The sequence below is a fragment of the Chiroxiphia lanceolata genome, chromosome 19 (genome assembly GCF_009829145.1).
Source record: "Chiroxiphia lanceolata isolate bChiLan1 chromosome 19, bChiLan1.pri, whole genome shotgun sequence".
NCBI lineage: Eukaryota > Metazoa > Chordata > Aves > Passeriformes > Pipridae > Chiroxiphia > Chiroxiphia lanceolata.
In genome coordinates this window covers 10302260-10324550 of record NC_045655.1, presented here as the reverse complement: position 1 = coordinate 10324550, position 22291 = coordinate 10302260, and the positions used below count along the sequence as shown (strand labels likewise).

General features: G+C 50.2%; 1 protein-coding gene across 1 annotated transcript in view; it reads right to left on the bottom strand.

Annotated features, from left to right (window-relative positions):
* Positions 1-22291, bottom strand: part of MAP2K6 (mitogen-activated protein kinase kinase 6) — a 53490-nt gene that overhangs the window by 25198 nt on the left and 6001 nt on the right. The window contains exons 2-3 of the mRNA XM_032706416.1: positions 2664-2730; positions 1682-1730 (exon numbers count right to left, since the gene is read on the bottom strand). Of these exons, the coding sequence (XP_032562307.1) occupies positions 1682-1730; positions 2664-2730 (116 nt within the window). The remainder of the gene's footprint in view (positions 1-1681; positions 1731-2663; positions 2731-22291) is intronic.

The following is a 22291-nucleotide window of genomic DNA, read 5'->3' as shown; positions in this document are numbered from 1 at the left end:
TTTCTGTCGGGATATTGTGGAGCTGCTCTATTTTTTTGATTATTATTATTATTTTTGGATGTTTAAAACATGCCTTTGCCACTAAACCCAGCCATTCTGTTTGCTGAAGGCACAACCACATCAGTCAGTCACCCTCCAGAAGGCAGCGGGTGAGAGTGAACTGATTCACAGGGAATAATCCCACGTGGCTTTTTGCTGGCACAGCAGAAAAATTCCTGCAGCCTACAGTGGCTGGGGATGCCATGGGGAGCAGGGATGCACTGTGGGAATGTGCACGAGGAGCCCTGACTAACATTTTGGAGTGACAGCAGAGATTTAAGCATCTCTGTCACTGCTCCTGCTGTTCATGAGGACCCTTCTCCAAAAAAGCACTTGGAGTGCTCTCTTCAAACAAGCAGCAAAGTTTGAAGGGAAAGGAGGGAAAGTGGCTTTCCCTCGGGATCAGGGTGAGTGCAGAAAGGCTGGTGGAAGAGGGAGCCCATCCTAAAGGAACCTGGCTGGATAAACAAGCAGCAGATCCATGGGAAATGCAAGCCATGGCACGCCAGTCCCTCTGGAACAGGCCAGTAACACACTGAGCTCTGGGGTTTATGAGTGTGTTTGTCTTTGCACCATCCAGCACAGGCTCTCTGCCTCTGTGCACGGAGCCTTTCTGGAGCACTGGAGCCTTTTCTCATCCCTGGGACTGGAGGGAAGAAGGGATTTTCTTGGAGCCTTGCTTGCTCTAGCAGCAGGCAGCATTTTCTCTGCCTCCGTGCTGCACAGTTTTGCTCCAGAAGCATCTCACACTGTTTCCACCTTCCAGCCCCTGCTCCATGCCAGGGAAAATACAAAATGAAAGAGAAGCAATCCAAAGATAGACATTATAAAACACTATTGGGTTAGCATTTCACTTCATAAATTAACTCACTGACACCAAGGCCTACCTTCTGCACCTAATAAATTTGTTGTCCAGTTTTGAAGTGCTTTTATGGGTTCTGTTCTGCCCTTTCTTTTTCCTATCAAAATAACTGTCCTGGGTTTTGGTTTTTTTCCCTGCTATTTTTTTCAGACCATCAGGTGGACTGCCTTCCATGCTGTCAGAAGGATTTGCTTCCAGGACAGGAAGATCTACCCTGAGTTCGACTCCTGAGGAGAGATGGCCTTCAACATTAGCAAAGGGAAACACTTTGGGTGAGGGCTTTAAACCAGCAAAGGAACTGCAGAGGAGAGTAAAACACTCTGTTAGCAACCCCCTCGCTTTGTAATGGTTATTTCCAGGGGATTAGCTGCACCTTGTTGCAGCAGGGAAGGAATTTCCAGGGTGGAAAATATGAAGGGAACCCACGTGCCACGGGAGGCAGAGGGGGAGTGTTTGGGGCATGTTCATCAGGGCAGTGCCAGCCAGTAGGTCCCTCTGCAGCTGGCCAAGGGGCCACATTGGTGTCCCACACACACAGCCCTTGCTGCAGGAGCACAAACACCAGATGCCAGTCAGATATTTAAGGCTGGAGGTGGCTGTCAGGGCTCACAAGCCCCCAGAGCTCCCAGGCTGGCTCTTCTCAGCTTTTATTTATCCAGCAACTGCCTTCCATTTCAAGCAAAATAGGCTGTGTTGTTTTTAACAGCTGGTATTTATTAATATACCCTTTTTTGGAGGGGGAGCTGAAGTGATGGTCACCCAAAGGTCCCTCAGCCTTACCTCCTCACCAATAGAGATGCAGGCTTTGGAGTCTAGATCTCTGGGTGGCCTGAAGAAAAGAAGAGGGAAAAGATGTGAAATGTGCCTTAAAAAGATCAATTTTCCCTCAGGGAATAGATGTAATCCCCATGGTCCCCCAAGCAATCCCCTCACACCTTCACCCAGCAGCCCTTGAAGTCCTGAGCAGCCTTAGTCTCCTGGCTTTGTAGGATCAACAGATACAGCCAAGATCCACAAAGACACCCCAAAAAGGGCTCAGGAAGGAACTGCTGGACGCAGCATTTCTCACATCCAGCTTCCCCATGCAGGAACCCAGAGAGATTCATTGTGAAAGGCAAGGCAGCTGGCAAGCACCAAATCTCTGCCAGCCTGTATGAAAAATGGATTAAACGGGCATAAAGGTCTAAACCCACTGTAAATTATTACCTCAGCCACACAGCACACGATAACAGGCTAAAAAAAGTGAATTCCCAAGGAAGCAAAGAAAGCCAGGCTGGCTGGAGCTGCACAGATTGCCTCAAAAACAGAGGGTTTCCTTTTGCAAGGCTGAGTACGTAGAGAAGGGGACACATTTTCATGCCTTGACCAAATGCATGTTATGCAAACTGGGTGGTCAGAGTGCCACATGAGTCAAAACTGGGTGCCCATTCTGCTTTTTGACTTTTGCTGCATCATTAAGCAGCACATGAGATTTGGGGATGTGATGGGTGCAGGTGATGGGCTGAGATCCCCTGGTTGCACCTGAGAAATACAAGGGCTGTGAAGTTACTGTCACACAATCCTGGAATGGTTTGGGTTGGAAGGGACCTTAAAGCCCATCCAGTCCCACCCCCTGCCATGGACAGGGACACTTTCCACTCTGCCAGGTTGCTCAGGGCCCCATCCAGCCTGGCCTGGGACAGTCACAGGCTCCAGCAAAGGCTGGAAGCAACTGGGCTTTGTGGTTTTCTCCTCATTCTGCCTTTAGTGTTTGCAGACTTACGTGGAGCTTGTCTGTGGTTGCTCAAATGCTTCTTTAGGAATTTTCAGCCCAGGGTTTCTCTTCTTGCCTGTGAAACAAGAAAGAGGCAGAGTTAAAGAAAGGCACTTTTTTTTGTTGTTGTCCTTGTTTGTTGTTGTTGTGATTTGTTTTAGGTTAATTTGCAAAACGCAGCTTGTCTATATTTGTTGACCTTATTTAACATAAATGCCTGGCCAGGCTGGTGGTGTAGACTCAGGGCACAGAGTTCAAACATAAAGTGCCTTTGTTCAGTAAGTCCTCATTTAGACCTGCAAGGTCTGGCTGCCAACTTGGTACAGAAAACAGGCAAAAGCTCTGGCAAAGGCAGAAAATGCAAAGGGAGAGGTATTTCTCCTCCTACCCACACAGGATCCCTTAAAATATTCCTCAGATTTTAAACTGTGACAGATACATAACTGCAAACCCTGGCAGCATTAAAAATCTTTTTTTTTAAAATCGAAGCTGAAAGTCCAGATTCTGATTCTGGACTTTCTGGATGTTTAACTGGATGTTTCATCTCCTGGTCATTAAAGTTGTGCAAACCCAGCAAAAATGAAGCAGAATTAAGTTTTGCAGGCTTCTAAGCTGTTTGTTTCTGTTCACACTGACCAGCCAAGCTTTTCTGAGCTGGATGCAGCTCAAGCTCTCAAGGAGTTCAACTGCAGCTCTCCTGTAAAGGGGGTCCAAGCAGGCACACACAGAGCCAGGCAGAGAGCAGAGAAACACAAGAACCTTTTTATGACTGCACATATACAGCCACATTTCAGCAAGGGGTTTGGAATCCACGGATAAAATAACCTGGGAACATAAGTCATGTCACCAAAACCCCAAGGTAAACATCTGGCTATGTAAGAAAATCCCTGGTCCCCCCTCAAAAAGGCACAAGCATTTAATTTAGATGTTTGACATTTTCAGTCTAACAATTTGTATCAGTTACTGTCTTTCTTTTAAGCAGGAGCTTTACCCTCTATTCCCAACACTCCCTCTCGAACTTCACCTCTCCATGTTTCAATTTGTTTTTCCTTTTGACACAGACTCCTGTCAATAGATGCCTGTGAATCCCAGTGCCAGAGGGGTGCTGGATCAAAGTGCAGGCACCCAGGATGGAAAATGACCTTTAGGAATCAATTAGTCAATTCAGATTGCTGTTATTATTATTTTTTTAATATTTTTTTTTTCCTTGTCTGCTCCAAAAGATGGAATCAGGCTCACTCCTTTTGGCAAAGAGTCATTCCAGGATGGGACAGGATGGAAGAACCCAGCTGACACCTCAGGGGAAAAGAATTTATTGGAAACCCCTGTGCACACTCACTGTCAAGATTAGAAATCAACAGAGCTGTGAATTTACATAAGGGGGAAAACTGGGAAAAAAGCTAATTCTCTGCTCCCAGGAACTTCCAATCTAACACAGAAGAGGCAAAATAAAAGCAGCAATGTCACTCAGAAGCACAAAGAACAGCCCTGTCTTCCCAAGAGGTAAAAGCTGGTCAGTGAGGAAGTAAAAATGATGCTAAAACCCAGTGGAGGAAGTCCTGCAGTTCTGTGACCCTTTTCCTTCTAGTTTTCGTAGTTGAACTCTACACGGGCATCCAGAAGGCAACACTGAGGAGCAAGCCCTGCTGTGCTGGATGCTCTGGATTCCATCCCTTGCCCAAGCTGTGCCAAGTGCCCCTCGGATCCATCGGGATGCTAAATGGGTAACAGTGCTCTGGATGGTGGTGTGGCAGCTAAAAAAGGAATCCCAAAAACACAGGTCTGGCAGTGCAGGCGAACAAAACCCCTGTTTCTGTGGATATTCCAAGCCTGCCATCCCAGTGAACTCTCTGCCCCCAGAGTTCATTCTGCCTGCATCTCCGAGCAAACGAGACAACCACAGGCACAACAAAAGCATCTTCATCCTGGTTCTGTGTGTGGAAACCCAGACACAAACATCCACCCAGGTGCCCACAGAGGCAGGAACTGCCTCTTCAGAGCTGAACTCTCCCTCTCAACACTCACCAGCTGCCTTTGGACACAGCACACGGACCAGCCCTCCCCTCTGCCACAATCGCACTGGCGCCACCAAAATCAAACGAGAAACAGGCACAAATTCGCTCTGTTATTGCCTTTCTTCTTTTTTTTCCTTTATGGCTTTGCTTGCACCACCCCACATGCTGCACCTGAACCTCAAGAACCCGCTCTGGGGCAGCTCTGGGAGGGTGAAGAAGAACCTATTGGAAATTACCCTAATTTGAACTGGAACCAGAACAGGTTGTACAGCGTTTAATCTTATCGTGGCTCACAAGTGGTGTCAGCAGAACTAGGTAGCCAAGTGCCAAACCCAAATAAATATTAAAAGCCTTCCGCCTTCTGGTGAAATAAAATCTGCACTTTGGGGAGTTTATTTTCCTTGTCTCTTCTTCACAGAATACAATATTTTGAAACTTTGCCATTTTTTTGAAGCGCAATCTGTCGGTGCGTTCGAGCTGCCAAGATGCAGGCACAGTTTAACATTCTTTGGGGTTTTCTTTTCAAGAAAGAAGAGAGAGACAACAGCAGCAAGAATAGAACATGGATTTCACGATGGCACAGGGAGAAGGGATTGCAAATGGGAATTACTGTATCTGGGACTGGAACCTGCAGCACCAACGGGAGGAGCTCGGGGTGAGGAGGGGGAAGGTGGTGACTCCACTCCTCGTGGGGTTCTTTAATGAATCCTGGGCTGAAATCAGGCAATTCCAAGCCTCCCAAGTGGATCAGGCCAAGTTTCTGAGCTCCTTTTTTTCCAACATGCAAAGCACTCATCTCTCCAAGCCTCTGGGGCCGGTGGCTGAGAGTGGTTTGCAGGAAGCATCAGCAACCCCTGACACTGCCTTAAAACCAGGAACATGGAGCAGAGCCAGGGCTGCCACCCCAGCAGGCTGCAGTGGGGTGCAGGAACTGGGATCCCCCCTTATCCCAGCCCCCAGGTCTCCATTGCACAGGAGGGGCTCAGCTGAGCCCCCGAAGCTGCTCCAAAACTCAACGGTCCAGGTCACACACCCTTGAAAGAGTTTCTCCCCAAACACGGTTGCTTAAAGGGTTTAGGGTTGTTTTCTTCAAGGAAAAAAAAAAATAATTGGAAGTCCCAAGATCAGTTCTGTTCAATAGGAACTGCCAAGCAAGTGTCTCGCTGTCAAAATAAAATCCCCCAGTTTGCCACAGCTTTGAGAGATGACGCCGTATTAAACTGCAGTTTGCAGAGAGAATCATCTGCACAGGAGCTCAGAATGTGGAGGCAGCTTAATAACATACAAAATTGGATGTTACCTGTTCCATCCACCAGAAAACCAGTATTTTCCACAGCGTTTTTATGATTCATTACTATTTTGGGCTTTGTTTCCTGAAGAAAATGTTTATCTGACGGTCTGTGTCCCTTGTGGTAAGTGTAAATCCACTGGCCCATTCCAGCCCCATCTGACAGAGAAACTGAGCTTTGGGAGATTGCAAACCTAATAAAAGCAGGTGATTAAATAAAGAAATCCCCACTTCAAGAGACAGGCTGAAGCACAAAGGCCACCCATGGCAGGCACCAGCCATCCACACCCAAGCTGTGCAGAAGGCCTGAGTGCCTCAGACACCAAAATAACAGCACAAGGTTTGATCCTGAGGCCCAAACCAGGGTCTGAGCACCAGTGCAGGGGGTTCACTGCAATTCCTTGGGATGTGCAGTAAGGAAAGCCCCAGTGAGCCATCGCACACAGCACAAAGTCTACACTCCTGCTGCAAAAGGTTCCCTGTGCTGGTGGATCAGCAGCTGGGATTGTGCTCCCCAGCACCCAAAAAGCCATGAGCTTTCTGTGGAAACAACCCCTGGAGCCTTGCTGGTCCCTGAGCCTTCGAGCTAAAGCTCTTTTTAGAGCTCTCCCTGCAATTTGCCACACGGAGATATCCACAAGCACTTGACTCAAAAGCCAAGTTTTAAGAATAATTGAGGGGAAAAAAAAAAAAAACAGCCTGGCTTGGAGCAATGCTGAGAGACACCTCCAGAACCCAGTCTAGATTCAGCAAAACATCCAGAGTATCTGCAATGTTAAGCACAAGCTTGGATCTACTTTTTTTTAGCAGAAAAATTACCCACAGCACATACTGAACCGACTGGGGCCGGAAAAGTTGCCACCTTCTCAAAGCCTCGGTCCTTTCTTGCAAATGCACTGCTCAAGGCAGCTGGAATAGTCACAGGATGAGAGGAAAACAGCCTCTGGTTGTGCCAGGGCAGGTTTAGATTAGATGAAGGAAGAATTTCTTCACCAAAAGGGTGGTCAGCATTGGAACAGGCTGCCCAGGGAAGTGGTGCAATCACCACCCCTGGAAGTGTTCCGAGTGTTACGTGGATGTGGCACTTGGGGACATGGTTCAGTGGTGGGTTTGGCAGTGCTGGGTTAATGTTTGGACTCGATGATCTTGGAGAGCTTTCCCAACCTTAATGATTCCATGACTCCATGATTTTAATTCCAGCAGTTGGCTGCAGCATCACCACAACCTCCCGTGTCCCAGCACCGACCCCTGCACGGCTCAGACTGGCCCAACTGAGCCAACACTGAGAACCAAATGAGGTCTGAAAGCAAAAAAACTAATAGGAAAAAGAAACCCTGACTTAATGAAAACACATTAAATACTTCCCTGTGAAGGCCTTAAACCCAATTCCTCAGGGAGGGGAGAAAAATACACTTGCAATGGGCTCATTAACCTCTTCCCCCCAGCACTGACAGAGCACAGAGATGGATGTCGTCAACCCCCCTCAATCAGAGCACCGTTAAATATCAATATTGAAAAAGGAAACTTCAAAGTTTCGCAGGGAAAGGGTAGGAAGCAGAACAGAGAATAACAAAGAAAGGGAAGACAGAGGAATTCACTGCCCACATAGGCTGTAACAGAAAACAAACTTCGACTTCAGAAGGAAAATCCCATTCCCCTGTCTCCTGACATTTCACTGCAGTCAAAAAACTTTTTCATGATTCAATCCAAAGTTAATGGTTCCTTGCCACAAAAAGCTCCTATTTCCATCAAAGGATATTAACTAGTTCTGTCTTCACCACAATTTATTATTAAAGCTGTGTTCAATAGCAATGTAGCAACGTTTCCTTTCAAAAAACACTCTTTAGCACAGAACTTGCTGGTAAAATCCCACAGGCAGGAAATGCCTCTTTCTCCCACTTTTTCAGGAGATAAAAGTGGCTCATTTACTATTCCTGTCTTTCCTAAGGATTTTTTGGTCTGATTTCTTGGAAGTTTTTGGAAGCCAAATGGTCTGGTTTTCCCCTATCAGCTGTACTCACTTTGTAAGCAAACCCCCACCTCTAACATGAGGGAAAAAATGGAACTGTTTGGTGGATTTCCATGGAAAAAGAGTGAAACTGCATCTCATGGAAACCCCTGCACCCCACTGCTCCACAACCAATGTCCTGTCTGATCCTGAAGTGCCACTTTGCAGTGGGAAAGGACCTGTGGGCACAGCTTAGGTGCAAAACCCCGAACCGAGATGGTTCTTGCAAAACCAAGAAAGAAAGATTAATTTTTTTGTGTCCCAAACACCCTGGAAATGCCCAGCAGGAGAGAGTTCTTCATGCAAAGGCTTGGTCTTTAAGTGCAAAGGGCATCTCTTATCCCATAGCTCAGTTCCAGCTCATATTTCAGCAAGCAGTGGGAGGTCTGATGCTGTCAAAGAGAAGTTTAAGCCTTGCAGGACACATGGAAATGGCCAAATCTCTGAGAAATTCATTGATGAACAGTCCTGGACATAAAAATTGAGAAACCTTAAAGCTGCTCATGGTACCCAGGGCAGAGCAGGGTCACTTGGAGCAGCTCTGCTGCTGTAGAAGATGTAGCAACCTCATATTTAACATCAGTTTCACACAGAGGGGAAAAATACTTTTAACAAGTATTAAAGATCATCTCAGAGGTTCATTATTTATGTTTGCAAATTATTATGGTTATTACACAAACCCATCTTAGCACACTTCAGAGTCCAAGGGCTGGGGATGGACTTGCCCATCTCCTCCAGTCCTCAGTCACCTGCCCCAGCACCAGCTTGTCACCACTCCCCACTTCTTAAGGAAAAAACCCTTTAGTCCTGTCCAGGTCTTTCCACCAAGGAATCCCACAAGTGGGGACATCCCAGGAGCAGGAAGGTGTCCCGTGAGCATTCCTGGTGTCCCCACAGGCAAACACTCATCACCTCCCCAGACTAAACAACAGCCACCCAGCAAAGGCTCCTGAGGTTCCCAGCCAAGCTGCTGCTTAAAAATGAAAATACACAGAGATAACAAAGCACATTCTGAACGAGTGGGTCCATGCTGCTGTACCTGGACTCGTTCTCACAACCTGGTTCTGTTCCAGCTGCAATGGGAATCGAGTCCTCAAGGAGAACAAACACCAATGGGGGAGAAATTCCTTGAACCAGCCACTTCTGGTGGTTTTAGCAGCACAAATGTATCTTCCCCAGCGGCCACTTCCCCGAGGCAGCCCCACAGGTCCTCCCTTGGGTTGTTGTGGCATCTCCACAGCTGTGACCACAGTGCACCACCACCTTCCTCCCAGGGGCTGAAACCCTTTGAATTATTCCATACAGACAGTCCAAGTGTGGAACCAGAACGTGGTTTTTCCATTGCAATGTCCATGGGACAGAACTGCAGGTGACAGGGAGGTGGGTGTTGGTGACAGGGGCTTGGTGACTGGGATGGGGAGGCACGAGGGAAGTTCTCTCACCACTTCTGCCCCTGTGTCTGGGTTGTGTGTCTCAGAAACCCTTTGGTGAAGCTGCCTAAAATCCCTCTGGACAATGCTCAAAGGAGGGTCCCAGTGACAGGGTGGGCGAGTGGCTGGAGCTGCACCCACCATCCAGTTTGTAAATGCAGAGCTTTAGCCAAGCCCTAATTTCTGGAGAAAACCAGAAGCCAGGTGTTCACACAAGCACCAATAATATGGAAAAGTGGGTCTGAATAATCTGTTTTCCAAGCCCTCGTGAAGCCACAGAAAAAGAACTTAATATGCAAACAACACTTAAAAGCTGCTGAACTTTCAACTAAAGGCCAAGGGAACGGATGAGGTGGATACTGTGCTTCAGTTGTCTCCTTGAAATAAACTGAGCTGCTTCCCTGGCCAAGTGCCACTGGCTGCTCTTCCATCACTGCCACGAGAAACTGGATTGGAGGCAAATGGAGATGCTCCAGCAAGGATGGTGGTATGTCCTCTGTGCAGGACAGGGACGATTCCCACACTTCCTTTATCTGTGTCTTTCCTCGGGGTTGTTTGCAATAACTCCTTGGAAACAGCAAATTTGAAATCTGTTTCCTTAACAACTCGTTTCAGGGCTGTCTGGGGAACAGAGCTGAGCCTGCCACGGGTGAGGTGGCTCCAGCTCCAGGCTTTCTTCCTCTCGTTTTGATGCCATGGAGCTGCTGGGTCATTTGGTGGCCACTGCCACATCCATGTCTGACTTAAAGCATTATTTATTTTCCCGTTTTTTCCCCCCAGGAACCACATTTTGGGTCAGGAAGAGGGAAAGGCAAGAGGGAGAGCAATTTTATGCCTGTGATGGGTTTTGCCAACGCATTTCACGACAGCACAGTAGGAAACCCTGAAACCCTGGCACAACACACGAGCAGACCATGCTGCAGTCATGGCCCACTTGGACTCCCAAGGCTCCAGAAGATGAGAAGAGCACAGCAAGGCCTGGGCACAGCTCACCCAGTGACCAAGTACCAGCTGATCCCAAACTATTTGATACCACTTCCACCCACATTAAAGTGCTGAGAATGTAAGGCACTGTCCTGCCCGGAGGGTGGCCGTGCCCCAGCACCCAGACACAGCCCAGCATCTGTCCATGTCCCAGCACCCAGCAGGGACTCAGCACCCAGCCATGACCCAGCACCCAGCCATGTGCCAGCATCTGTCCATGTCCCAGCACCCAGCTATGCCCCAGCATCCAGATGTGCCCCACATCCAGCTGTGCCCCAGTACTCGTGTCCCAGTACTCAGCCATGCCCCAGCACCCAGCTGTGCCCCACCCGTGCCCCAGCACCCATCTGTGCCCCAGCCATGCCCCAGCACCCAGCTGTGCCCCAGCTGTGCCCCAGCACCCGGCCGTGCCAGCGCCTGCCCCAGGGTTTCTCCGTCGCAGGGCCCAACTTGCTCCTCTGACTCAACCCTGCAACCTGTAATAAACCCAGGGCAGGAGAGGCCCCAAACCAAAACAGCAGGGCAGAGCAGGGAGCGGTGGAGGTGCACCCAGTGCACCGGTGGCAGGGGTTGAGCAATGCCAGGGTTATTTGTGTCTCTGCTGCAGGAGCAGCTCCCAGCTGGCGGCGGCTGACATGGGTCAGCTCTGCCGAGGCACAAACACGGCCCAGACAAAGATCTCCAGCTCTGCTGAGAGGTAAATCACAAGGTCAGCCCTCCGTGCCTGCCTCGGGCTGCCCTCCAGCAGGAGACACTTCTGAGGGGAAGCTCTGGACAGCACAAAACGCTGGAAGGCGGCGAAGCACAAAGCTCTGCAACACAGACTCCAGGAGACTAATCCCTGGATCCTGCAGTGCAGACACACAGAGAAATGTCACCAAACCCTGCAAATATCAGAACCTATTTGCCCCCCTTTCAGTAAGCTCTGTATTTCAGTAATTCAATTTTGAAGGTAATTTCCTGATTCAGGCTAATCTCTCTTGCTCTGCCCATTTTCCTCTCAGCACACCCCGCAAAAGGGCTGCAGGCTGCTGGGTTATTCATGTCAGCACAGAAACCAGAGGGATGCAATTTCTTCTTATCTATCTGCACATTTTGGTTAAGAGAGTCTGTCTGTCACTCTGATAAGAGTGCACCTCCAAATTTTAGAAGACCTTCTGAGGGCAAAGTGGAAGAGACACTTTGATAGCGGTTAGACATGAGATCCTGTGCTATGACAAGCACTGAACACGGGGCTGCAGGGACTCTGGGGAGCTGATACAGCTTTGGGGAATTGTGTACCCTCCTGGAATCCCTCACCAGGGAAAAATGAGCCCCTCCACAGCTCTAGCCCATAGGAGCTGCAGGGAGCAGAGATAATCACATGCTGGAACAACCATCCAGCAGGTTTTGTGGGACACCAGCACCCAAGGCCAGTCTGGAGACGAAGGCTGGTTGTCTGATGGAGAGGATGATACAGAACAGCTGCACAGGAGAGGGCTGGGGAGTTCAGGATCATCTTTCATGTCTTGTGGAAGTCGCTGCCACATCACTGAGCTGTTTCGTGGGCTCCCACACAGGCTTGGACATTCCATTGCCAGGACCTTGGACTTCACTTCCCAACTGGGCTCTGCCCTGTGTGTTCCCTGCACCCCATTCCACTGTTTGCTTGCAGGGAATGCCAATATGAGAGGAAAAGGGCCTTCAGCACCTGTTTGCACACTCACAGATCAGCAAAGAGCATCCTCCCTCCTGATGTTAAGAGGCAGGTGACAACAAACAGCTTTTCCAGATGATGTCCCTTCCCAGCCCAGATGCAGCATCACTTCCAATCTATCAGGGGAACTGCAGGCACAGCACAGGGCCACCCTCATGTTCCTGCTGGGCTGGTGCCAGGACCACGCTGGTATCTGCAGATGTGACAAGGCCAAACAGAGCCCTCCCCTGGCATCCTGCACTGCCAGGCAGCCTTTGGATCAGCCAGCTTTCCTTCAGAAAACAGATGCAATGCAAAGCAGCCCTAAATCCATCCTACCTGAGGTGCTGATGGAAGTGGGAGATGGTAGGTAGGAGCGTTCTGCCTGCCTACAGCTTTCAGCACAGGGTACAAGAGACTGGAATATTAAAAACCTTGTTACAACACTTTGGTTTGAACTCATCCAGCGTGTGCATCCAGCTGCTCCAACCCCCACGGCCTGGGGGAAAGGGGAAAGCTCCTCCCAGAGTGCAGCACCTCCTGCAGACAGTGAACATCCCCCAGCAGGAATGGCCCCAATGCCCCTGGGCTGGGGCATCTGCCCTCAGGGAATTCCACCCAGCCCAAGCTGGGCTGATCCTGGCACCAGCAGGGATCACAGCCATCCTCCTTGGAGCCAGGACCTCCCAGGTGGGTGAAAATGGGAATGTTCAGCTCTCTGCTCACTCGCCCCAGCTGCAGGATGCTCTGTCAGGGACAGGCACTGCAAGGTGGTGGACAGGAGGACGGGAGGAACGGGGCACCAGGATTTGCACACTCCAATTCCAGCAATACCCACCCCGTCCATGGCCATGGAGTCAGCCAGAGAGTCACAGAACATCTCCACCTGGAAGGGACCCATAAGGATCTCACCAAGCCCAAGTCCCAGAGTTGCACAAGCCTTGTTTGTGTGCGTGTCCCCTCAGCCTGGCACAGGGGTGTGTGCAACAATGAACTCAGACAAAAACACCTCTGTTGCCATGGGCTCTGACTCGCATCCACCAAGGCAAAGGACTTCCATGGATGAGGGCGCTGGCAGCCACCAAAGGATGCAGCCCACATTGCACAGGGGGCACGAGGCAGCAGGGGCTCACACCACCATCCTGCTCCCCCCTGGCACCTGAGAATATTCACCCAAATCCATGGAGGTGGTTCAAGATAAGGATGGGAAAGCAGCACTGATCCCCATCAGGCTTGTGAGACACCTGTGACACCCTTTAGCTGCAAGGAAACACATGCCTGTGCCAAGGCTGGGGCTGTGCCTGGATGCTCCAGAGATGCTGGATCCTTCCAGAGACCCATGGAGGCAGAAAGCAAAATGCAAACCCACGAAGTGCAAAATCCAATGGTTTGCCCACACACATTCCCATCTCCAACAGCCTGACATAAGTCCTACAGGGACCAAAGCCTCTTCCTTCTTCTCACCTTCCTTTGCTTAACTGTTTTTCCACCCAGCAGCTTAATTTCACAGGTGGCCCAAGCCTCCCCTCATCACACACAGAGGAACACCACTTCCACTCCTCTGTCCCCACCACACCCCCTCAAACACCCTCAAAGCCTGTAAATCACCCATGGCTGCACAACAGGAGCTTGTGAGAGCCAGAGGCAGCCCAAGGCTCAGGGGATTCCCACTGGGGTCCAAGAGATGTCCAAAAGGACTTGGTTTTCTGCTCCTCGTGGTCACTGGAGCTGTCTGCATCCCTCATGGTGTTCCTGAGCCTCCAGCGCTTGGACGGCCGCATCCTCCTGCTGCTCTGGGAAAGACGTGATGATGGTGGAGATCCCACGGAGAAACAGAGGCCCCTGGGGCCTCATGGCCCCTGGTACCATGAGAAATCCCAGCAGTGGAGCTCCAGGAGCAAGAGCAGGGGCAGGCACTCCCCCCAGTCCCCAGCACACCATAAATCATGCCCGTATTTTCCCTCTGCTGAGGTCCATCGGCTTCGCTGCCTCCCCATCCCAGAGCCTGTTTTCTTTGCTGCTTATCTCAAATTAGGAAATCCACAGGAATTGCAGGCTGGGGAAGCTGTTTGTCAAGAGCCTCCAGCCCCTCGTGGGGATTTTTTTTTTTTTTACGAGGGACTTTTCATTTGGTTGCTGCTTTGTTTCCAGCCCTCCAGCCTGTCTGCTTGCAGTGGGAGTTCGCTGGAATCAAAACTGGAGAAAAGCTCTTGGAATTCACTGGAGGAACAAAAGGGCTTTTGTGCAGGAGGATTTGGAGGACGAGGCTGCTTTCACTGCCACTACCTTCGTGCCTGTTTTCCCGGTGCCAAAGAGCACCTGCCCGTGGCACTGGAGGAGGTGGGCTCTGCCCGGGCACAGGGGGATGTGTGGGCAGGGGCACAGACACCTCCCACGCCTGCCAGCAGAGGAAGAGGAACACAGGAGGGCAAAGAGCTTTCCAAATGTTCCTGCATCATGGCGTGCAAGGCTTATCCAAGCCTTTGTGCTCTTTGCCCCTCAGGAAGGCAGGGTGGGCAGCAGCAGCACCCTGAAGGGTCTCCCAAGGGACTCTGCCGTGCCATGGGTGCTCCCCGTGCAGCCCCACAGAGGAGGGGCTGAAGCTCCCACAGCAACCTGAGAGCTGAGGGGATGCTGAGGGTTTGCCCACGAACTGGGCATCGTTCCCAGTGCTCCACTTGCTTTTTTAAACTTCCCCTTATCCACCAAGATTTCACCTCAGCGAGTGACCACACGCAGCTACGGGGCTCTGAGCGACTTCCCACACAAACAGCGAGCAGGCAGCAGCAACTGTCCTATATTTAACATAAAAGCAGGTGCTCCATCTGCCTCAATGCAAATCCTGCCACAATGGGGGCAGGATTTGCCTTAAATCCATGTGCCACAGCCCAGCTACAAACACTTCTGTACTTCCCAAACCTGCTGCTCCCTGGGAAACCTGACACAGTAAACCTCATACAATCACAGGATCACAGAATATCCTGAGTTAGAAGGGCCCACAAGGATCATCAAGTCCAATTCCTTTCCCCATTTCTCTGCAGAGCCTCACACCTCAATTTTTTTAGGGTGATAAGATCCCCTCCCCATCAGACACCCCACAGACACCCTTTTGCTCGAGCTCTCCCTCCAGCTTCAATTTTGCTTTTCAGGTTTTTTTAATGTGCTCGGTGCAGCTGGGATTTTCTCCCAGGGGATCCTGCAAAGCGTTTTTAGGGAAGCAGAGCTTCACCTCCCCTGAAAAACCAAATCAGCTCCTGCATCTCCCCCAGCTGCCCAGCCCTGAGGGGTGCCCAGGAGAGGAGGGGCTGCTGTCCTGGCAGAGCCAGGGCCTCTTGGAGCTGTCAGATGTGCTGCCAGCACGGGAAATGCAAATTGCTTTGGAAAAGGAAGGTGACATTTCCACTCTCTGCTGTGCTGCACTCGCAGCCCTGCAGCTCCAGCCGGGAAGGCTCCTGGGTCTTGTTGGTGCTCAGATTTAAGCAGGTGCTCAGTGGGAGCTCATGCTCCCCGTTAAGCCTGTCCTAAGTGCCAGGCTGAGAGAGATCTTGAGTGTAAAGGCTGTGCCAGACTGCTGGCTTAGCCTTTGCAAGAGCTGCAGCATGTCTGGGCACCTGCCACCTTCAGCCCCTTTTCCAGTCCCAAAAGGGACAACCCACACACAGACACTCGTGGCTCCCCATCATCCCCCTCCTGTGCCCTTGTAGCATCCACTGGCAAAGCCATGTGGGCAGGAGCTGAGGCTTGTTCTGCCAAAATGAGTCAGGAGGCTGGAACATGGGAAAAGCAGGACTTTGCTCGAGCTGGAGGGTGTGATGGGCCAGGGAGGACTCCCCTGGGGAGCTCAGCCAACAGCCCCTCTGGGGTGTGACCGTCCCCAGAGAAGCAAGCACAGAGATTCGTCCCCCAGCTCCTGCTCCCCACAAGTTAGAGCAGCCCCATTTCTCCATGGAGATGCCTTTACCCACTGAACACCTTCCCTGTGGGGTACCTGTCCTGGTGACACCACCCTCACAGCAGCATGGAATAAAATCCAGCTGGTAGCACGGGGCAATCCAAGGCACCGTTTTATTGCTGTTACCAGGTGCTCCAGGCAGCCACAGGAGTCTCACTTTACCAAGCACAGATTGAATTTGTTCAGCATATTGTAAATCTGCACATTTCAACTACACCTCTGTCAGACATCTACTGCTGCTGCTCTGCATATAAAACCTGGGGTTATCATTTTCTGCTCATGAGGAAAGCCACCTTCAGCCTAAATGAGCAAGTTATGTTCCAAAGAGAGAAAAGTGCTCATTGATTTGGTCATTCTGCGAGTTATGAAGCATCAATAATATTTACAGCCAAATGGGAATATCCATGGAAATACAGGAATGTGCCACAAGCCATTCCTTCAGTGACCATCCTCACCTTCTGCAGAAGTCCCTGGGGAGCAGAAGGACTATGTTAATCCACGTGTAGGTCAGAAATTAGGTGGTAACCTCACCCAGAGGTTTTCCTGCATTAGAAGAATATCACAGCACCAGCAGCGCTGCCATGGAAGGAGAGGATCTGCTTCCTTGCCTGACATTTTGTCATGGGGAATTCTGGTAAAGGTTCAGCCAAACACTGTGCTTAATTTTTCAATATGGCTTTGACCAGCCTGACTTTGTGCTACCCTGTTAGACAGCTGTTCTTTAATGATTTAAGAGCTTATTTGCTTATTTGTATATCTAAATTATTAAAGATGGTATTTCGTAGTTCTGGACAGTGCAGAGGGGAGGAACTAACTCCTGCTCCCTCTGCTGGCAATGCCTCCAGCCAACGTGTAGGTCCTACTTTAAATACATACAGGAGCACTATTCACAGGGAGAAGCCAAGGGAACTGCAGGAAAGCCAAACCCGTGTCCCCTCCAAGCCACCCAAGGCTCCAGCTCTGCAGCTCTGGGCACTGCCCCAACACCAGGGCAGGACAGGAGGCTCCAGGGAATAACTGCCCTCCTGTTTATTGCTCTGTCAGCAATAACAGCTCCAGGAAACCACCGGCACATGGAGCTGCTCCACCAGCAGCAGCGAGTCTGTCCCACCACGGACAGAGCCTGGGCCTGCAAACACCTCAGCAGGGCAGGCTGGCACAGGCAGGGAGGCTCCAGGAGCTGTGCAGGTGAAAGTGGATGTGGCTTCCAGGGAAGCTCTTTAAAGTTCAAACCCATTGTAGCCCGAGGTCAGAGAGCATGACCTGCCAGACACCTGCTGAGAATCATGGAGCTGAGCTGAATTCCCTGAGCTGGGAGGGATCCACAAGGAACATCAGTCCAAACCCTGCACGGGGTACCCCAACAATCCCACCATTGCCCAAACCCTCCTGGAGCTCTGGCAGCCTTGGGGCCGTGCCCACTGCCCTGGGGAGCCTGATCAGTGCCCCATCACCCTCTGGGGAAAGAACATTTCCCTGAGATCCAACCTGACCCTGCCCTGACACAGCTCCAGCCATTCCCTCAGGTCCTGTCACTGGTCTCACAGGACAGAGATCAGTGCCTGCCCCTCCACTGCTCCTCAAGAAGAAGCTGCAGAATTCTATAAGGTCTCCCCTCAGTCTCCTCTTCTCCAGGTTGGAGAGCACACACTTGCTTGTGTGTCACATACAGAGCAAGCAGTATGGAAAGAACAAAAGCCTTTCCCCAGTTTTCATCATGCCATTTTATCTCTACTTGGAAAACATACTGAAGAAATCCATTACAGCACAGCACTGTGGCACCAGGCAAGACTTCTCCTTTTTTCCCTAATAAAGTGTCCCTGACACAACTGGGCACATTTTTTTCTCTCCCCATATGTCCACGTGGATCAAAGCCCATCAGGTCACATCTCTCCACCCAGCTTTCTAAATGAGGAGCTGAAAACACAAACCTCTCTTTATAAGCCTTTCTGTCAAAGCCTTCACAGAACTCCCTGTGCGAGTTTTGAGACTGTCACTGCACTTACACACACACACACATACTCCCAAAAATGATCTTGCTTCCTGTGTGCAAGAGCAGATAAGCAGAAATGGGAAAAAAGAAGAGCAGAAATGAGGGGGGAAAAAAAAGCAACCAAGAGCAGCAGGATAGCATAAATCATGGACACAAATCCATAACGTCCATCCCACTTAGCAACCGGGACAAAATACATCCCAACCTCATAAATTCTTATGCGTGTGCTCAGCCCCAACCAAGCACATTCAGTCCCACTGACTCCTGCACGAGGGCTTGGATGCTCCAAGTTCAGCACGTGCACATGTAGCTTCAAGATGAAAACACGAAAAAAAATCCTGTTTAGCTTCTCCTTTAAGGGGAAAGAAAAAAAACCAATTCTTCAGCCCCTGCTCGTCCAAAACAGGGCCCTGCTTGGGTACAGCTGCTCCGACTGAACCTCAGGATTGCTCCTGCCTTTTTCAAAGAAGCTGCTGGGAAAGGAGCTCCCCCTTTGCAGGAGGTGCTGGCTGGGGAGATGCTGCACAGGATGGGCCCTCAAGGAGTGTGCTCAGAGGTGAAGTGAAGGGCTGATGACACTGGAAGTGCTGGCATTGTTCTGGTCTGGCTGCAGGAAGAGCCAGAGGAGGAATGCTCTCCTGGTGCAGGAAGCTGTTCCAGCCCCTTATCAGACATAAAGCTTCTGATTTCTTGCGGGGGAAGTACCAAATGTTTTTTGAGGGGAAGAAAAAAAACAGAATTAAAAAAAAATGGGCCTGCTTAGATCCAAAGGAAGCTGCCCAATGGCATGAATGAGGCTGAGGGGGTGCCAGAGGCAGCCTGTGGTGCTGCCCAGCTCAGGTGACTGCCAGGGCACATTCCCCTGCTGCCACCCCACAAAGACCTGCAGAGGTGCAAGCCCCGGGGTCCTTCTCTCTGCCAAATGCTGCCAATTCAGCCCTTCCTGCTTCCAGAAAAGCAACTTACTACTGATCATCCCTGAAAGCAGCTCCTGTGCTGCCCTCCCCAGCTGCCAGGGGCTATTTTGGGCTCTCCCCCTCCAGTTCCAATGCTGTCGGGGGGCTGCTGTGGGATGTCCTTCCATGCACTGCACCAACCTGGTGTTTCAGTCAATTTGTGGAACTGATTCCTTGGCAGGAATTCAAGCTTTTTCCGTAGAGATGTTCCAAGTTTTATTAGCAATGAGCAAGTTGCTGGTGTCCTTGGGAAAGGTAAGGAAGTCAGAGTCTGTGTTAATTGCCTGTATTTTTTTCCAGAGGGTATCTCCCAAAGGACAAATCTATGCCACACAGTACAGCTCTCTGGTTACACAAGGACCTGTCTATATAATAATGGCTGTCCTGGCTTATTGTATAGATATCTGAATAAACTTCAATTTTACGTATATTCACTATTTTATCAGACTTTGTGCCATGCTTCAGCCAAGCACTTCCTGTCTCCAGCCTGGTTTCTCCTGGTAGGTTGTTAGAGGATTGTGGTTTTCATCTCTTAAGAGTTAAAAAGCAGAAAAATGCTTTGGAACAGGTCAAAACCCAACAGTATTAGAGCATTGCCTTTCTTCTGCTTTAATAGGCTACTCTGACAACCCTCTGCTTGTTAAATGAGAGAAAAATCTGTGGGCATGCAGTGAAGGTCAATCTTGTGGTTTTGGAAAGCATTTAATTAACAGAGTTAAGTACCAAGGTCTGCTTGGGAGGGAGTTCTGCATTAACCAGCATCTCTCTGTTCAGAGAAGCAAACCTTCAAGAGGAGACAGCAAGACACATCTACAGCTCCACAGCCCAAACTTCAGTGCTGTCCACATTTAACTACAGCAGCTTCCCTGTCCTGTTGCTACCTCCCAAACGTGGAAGGAGTTTGGAAATCCCAGCCAGACCCGAGTCTGCACCTCACCAACAGCAGAGTCCCAGCTGGCCAGACCCTGACCTTGTTCTGCAGGGGCTGGGGTGGCCCATTGCACCTTCAGGGCCTCTCAGGGCTGCCAGAGCCCTGTGCTGTGGCTTGTGCTTCTGCCTGAGGCACTTTTGCCAAGTGCTGAGGCTCAGTGCTTAAACAAATCTACTTAAGATGTAGCTTAGCCCAAAGGGGGTTTGATGACAGCGTGTAAAAGTCCCTGTCTTTTCCTTCACCCAACTGGCAGAAGAGGAGGGCTGTTCTCAGCTCCTCCAGGTGTTCACTCCTTGAATAAAACTACAATAAATATCCCATATTTGTACTTTAACCCTGGGCAGCCACGAGCACAAACCCCACGGTCCCAGGCTGACACCTCCCTTCTAAAAGGCCACAGCATCAGCTGCTTGAGAGTAGAAATCAACCCCAGCCCTCACAAAGCCAAACTGGGGTTTATTTCTTCATACTTCTGCAGCACTGCAGACCCTAATTGCAGGCAATTAAAGCAGCCCCAGGAAAAAGGGCTGTGCTGAAACCAAAGCTGGGAAGTGTGTCTCTGAGTGGGGGCCAGCTGCCAGCACTGGAGAAGTGCCCTGAAGAAGGAGCCGGTGCCCAGGGCCCTATGAGGTGCTGCACAAACCCTCCACGCAGAGCTGGTGCCAGAAGGGTCCTCTCATCTCGTGTTCCCTGGTTCTTAAATGAATCCTTCGCCTCCTGCCTGCAGGTACTTGAGTCAGGCTGTGAATCCAGCAGGCTCTGACTGGGGCTCCTGCACAGGGGAGGTGATGAGAGCAAACAGAATGGAGCAAATCCAGGGAAAGCATCACTGGATGGTTTGGGTTGGAAGGGACCCAAAAGCTCACCTCATTCCAACCCCCTGCCATGGGCAGGGACACCTTCCTCCAGCCCAGGTTGCTCCAAACCCTGTCCAACTTGGCCTTGGACACTTCCAGGGATCCAGGGGCAGCCACAGCTTCTCTGGGCAACCTGTGCCAGGGCCTCACCACCCTCCCAGGGAAGGATTTCTTCCTAACATCTAATCTAAACCTACTCTATAAAGTCAGTAATGAATGCTGGGTTTGCCTTTAAAATCCTCCCTCTCCCTTCCTTTTTGGTGCCAGTTCTCTGGGAAGGTCTGTCTTTGTCAGATGGGGACTTCCATCACTTTGGAGCTGTCAGAACAAGAAAAGACTTTTGAGTCCTTTTCTATATCCGACCTTGAACTACTGGTGGAGTGAAGCTGTAATTTTTATAACTTGTTGCTTGAGTGTGAAATAAGCCCTGCTGAAAACACGGGAGAGAGGAAATTCGGGATCAGACCCCACTGCAGGATGAACACAGGCACAAAAACATGTTGCCTGGGACTTCTACAGAGCAGCCAGAGGATGCTCTGAGGCCATTTGGCACTGATAAGCATGTTTCACTGAGTGTAATTACATATTTTTGTTTAGAAAAAGATTCTCCTTCAAAAGCAGCTCCCAAGTCCATGCTGATTCAGCCTTCATTAGAGGCCTCTTATTGCAGACACAGTGAAGTGTTGACTCCTGCACTGATTTGCTATTGCTGCCTTATCTTTGGCATCTCATCTGCAACTTCTGCTGTTTTCTTCTTTCCTTTTTTTTCCCCCCCCACTGTTTCCATGTGAATGCAGTAAAAGTGGATGCTGCTCGGGCTTCAGTTCCCCTCATGATTTTTGATCTTGCCCGGGTGCAGGCTGAGAAAATCCAGCCTTGATTATAAAATTGCAGGCTAAGTAGGCTAACAAAACAGCAACGGCAAGAAACTGGATCAGCTTTGCTCTGTGAACTTTTCCTGCTCAAATAAGGGGGAAAAAAATATGAAACCCAACCTCAGCTGCAGAGGCTGTTTGCAGCACTCAGGTTTTTGCAGCCCAAAAAAAGCCACTGCCGCTGCTCCTACAGCAACTGGGAGTACCCAGAGCAGCTCCTGCCCCAAAGCCCTCTCCTGGTGCCATCAGATGCTGCTCTGACTGTGCCTGCACAAATTCAGGCTCCTGCCTGACTTTGGGACAGCAAATCCAGAGGGATGTTCAGCCACAGCAGCAGACCAGGATGCACGAGGGGCTTCTCGGAGCTTCCACAAAGGATGTTCTGCACCTTGTCTGCACCATCTCCAAAGTAAAGGTGACTCAGAAGTGCTTTAGCACTCCAGACTTTCATGGTGGGATGAACCCTCTGAAACATCAACGGGGTGTTTGGAATTCCTGCCTGAAAAGAGTGAGTTTTGAAGGATGGGTTTAATTCTGGCTCTGAGGCGAAAGAAAGCCCTACAAGCAACAGTCTCCAGACTTCCCCTCTCCAAATTGCTTTTTACTGAGCCAGGGTTACTGAGCAGGGGACACTCTTCCATTCACACTTGTCAAAGTGCAGAATGTTGTGGAT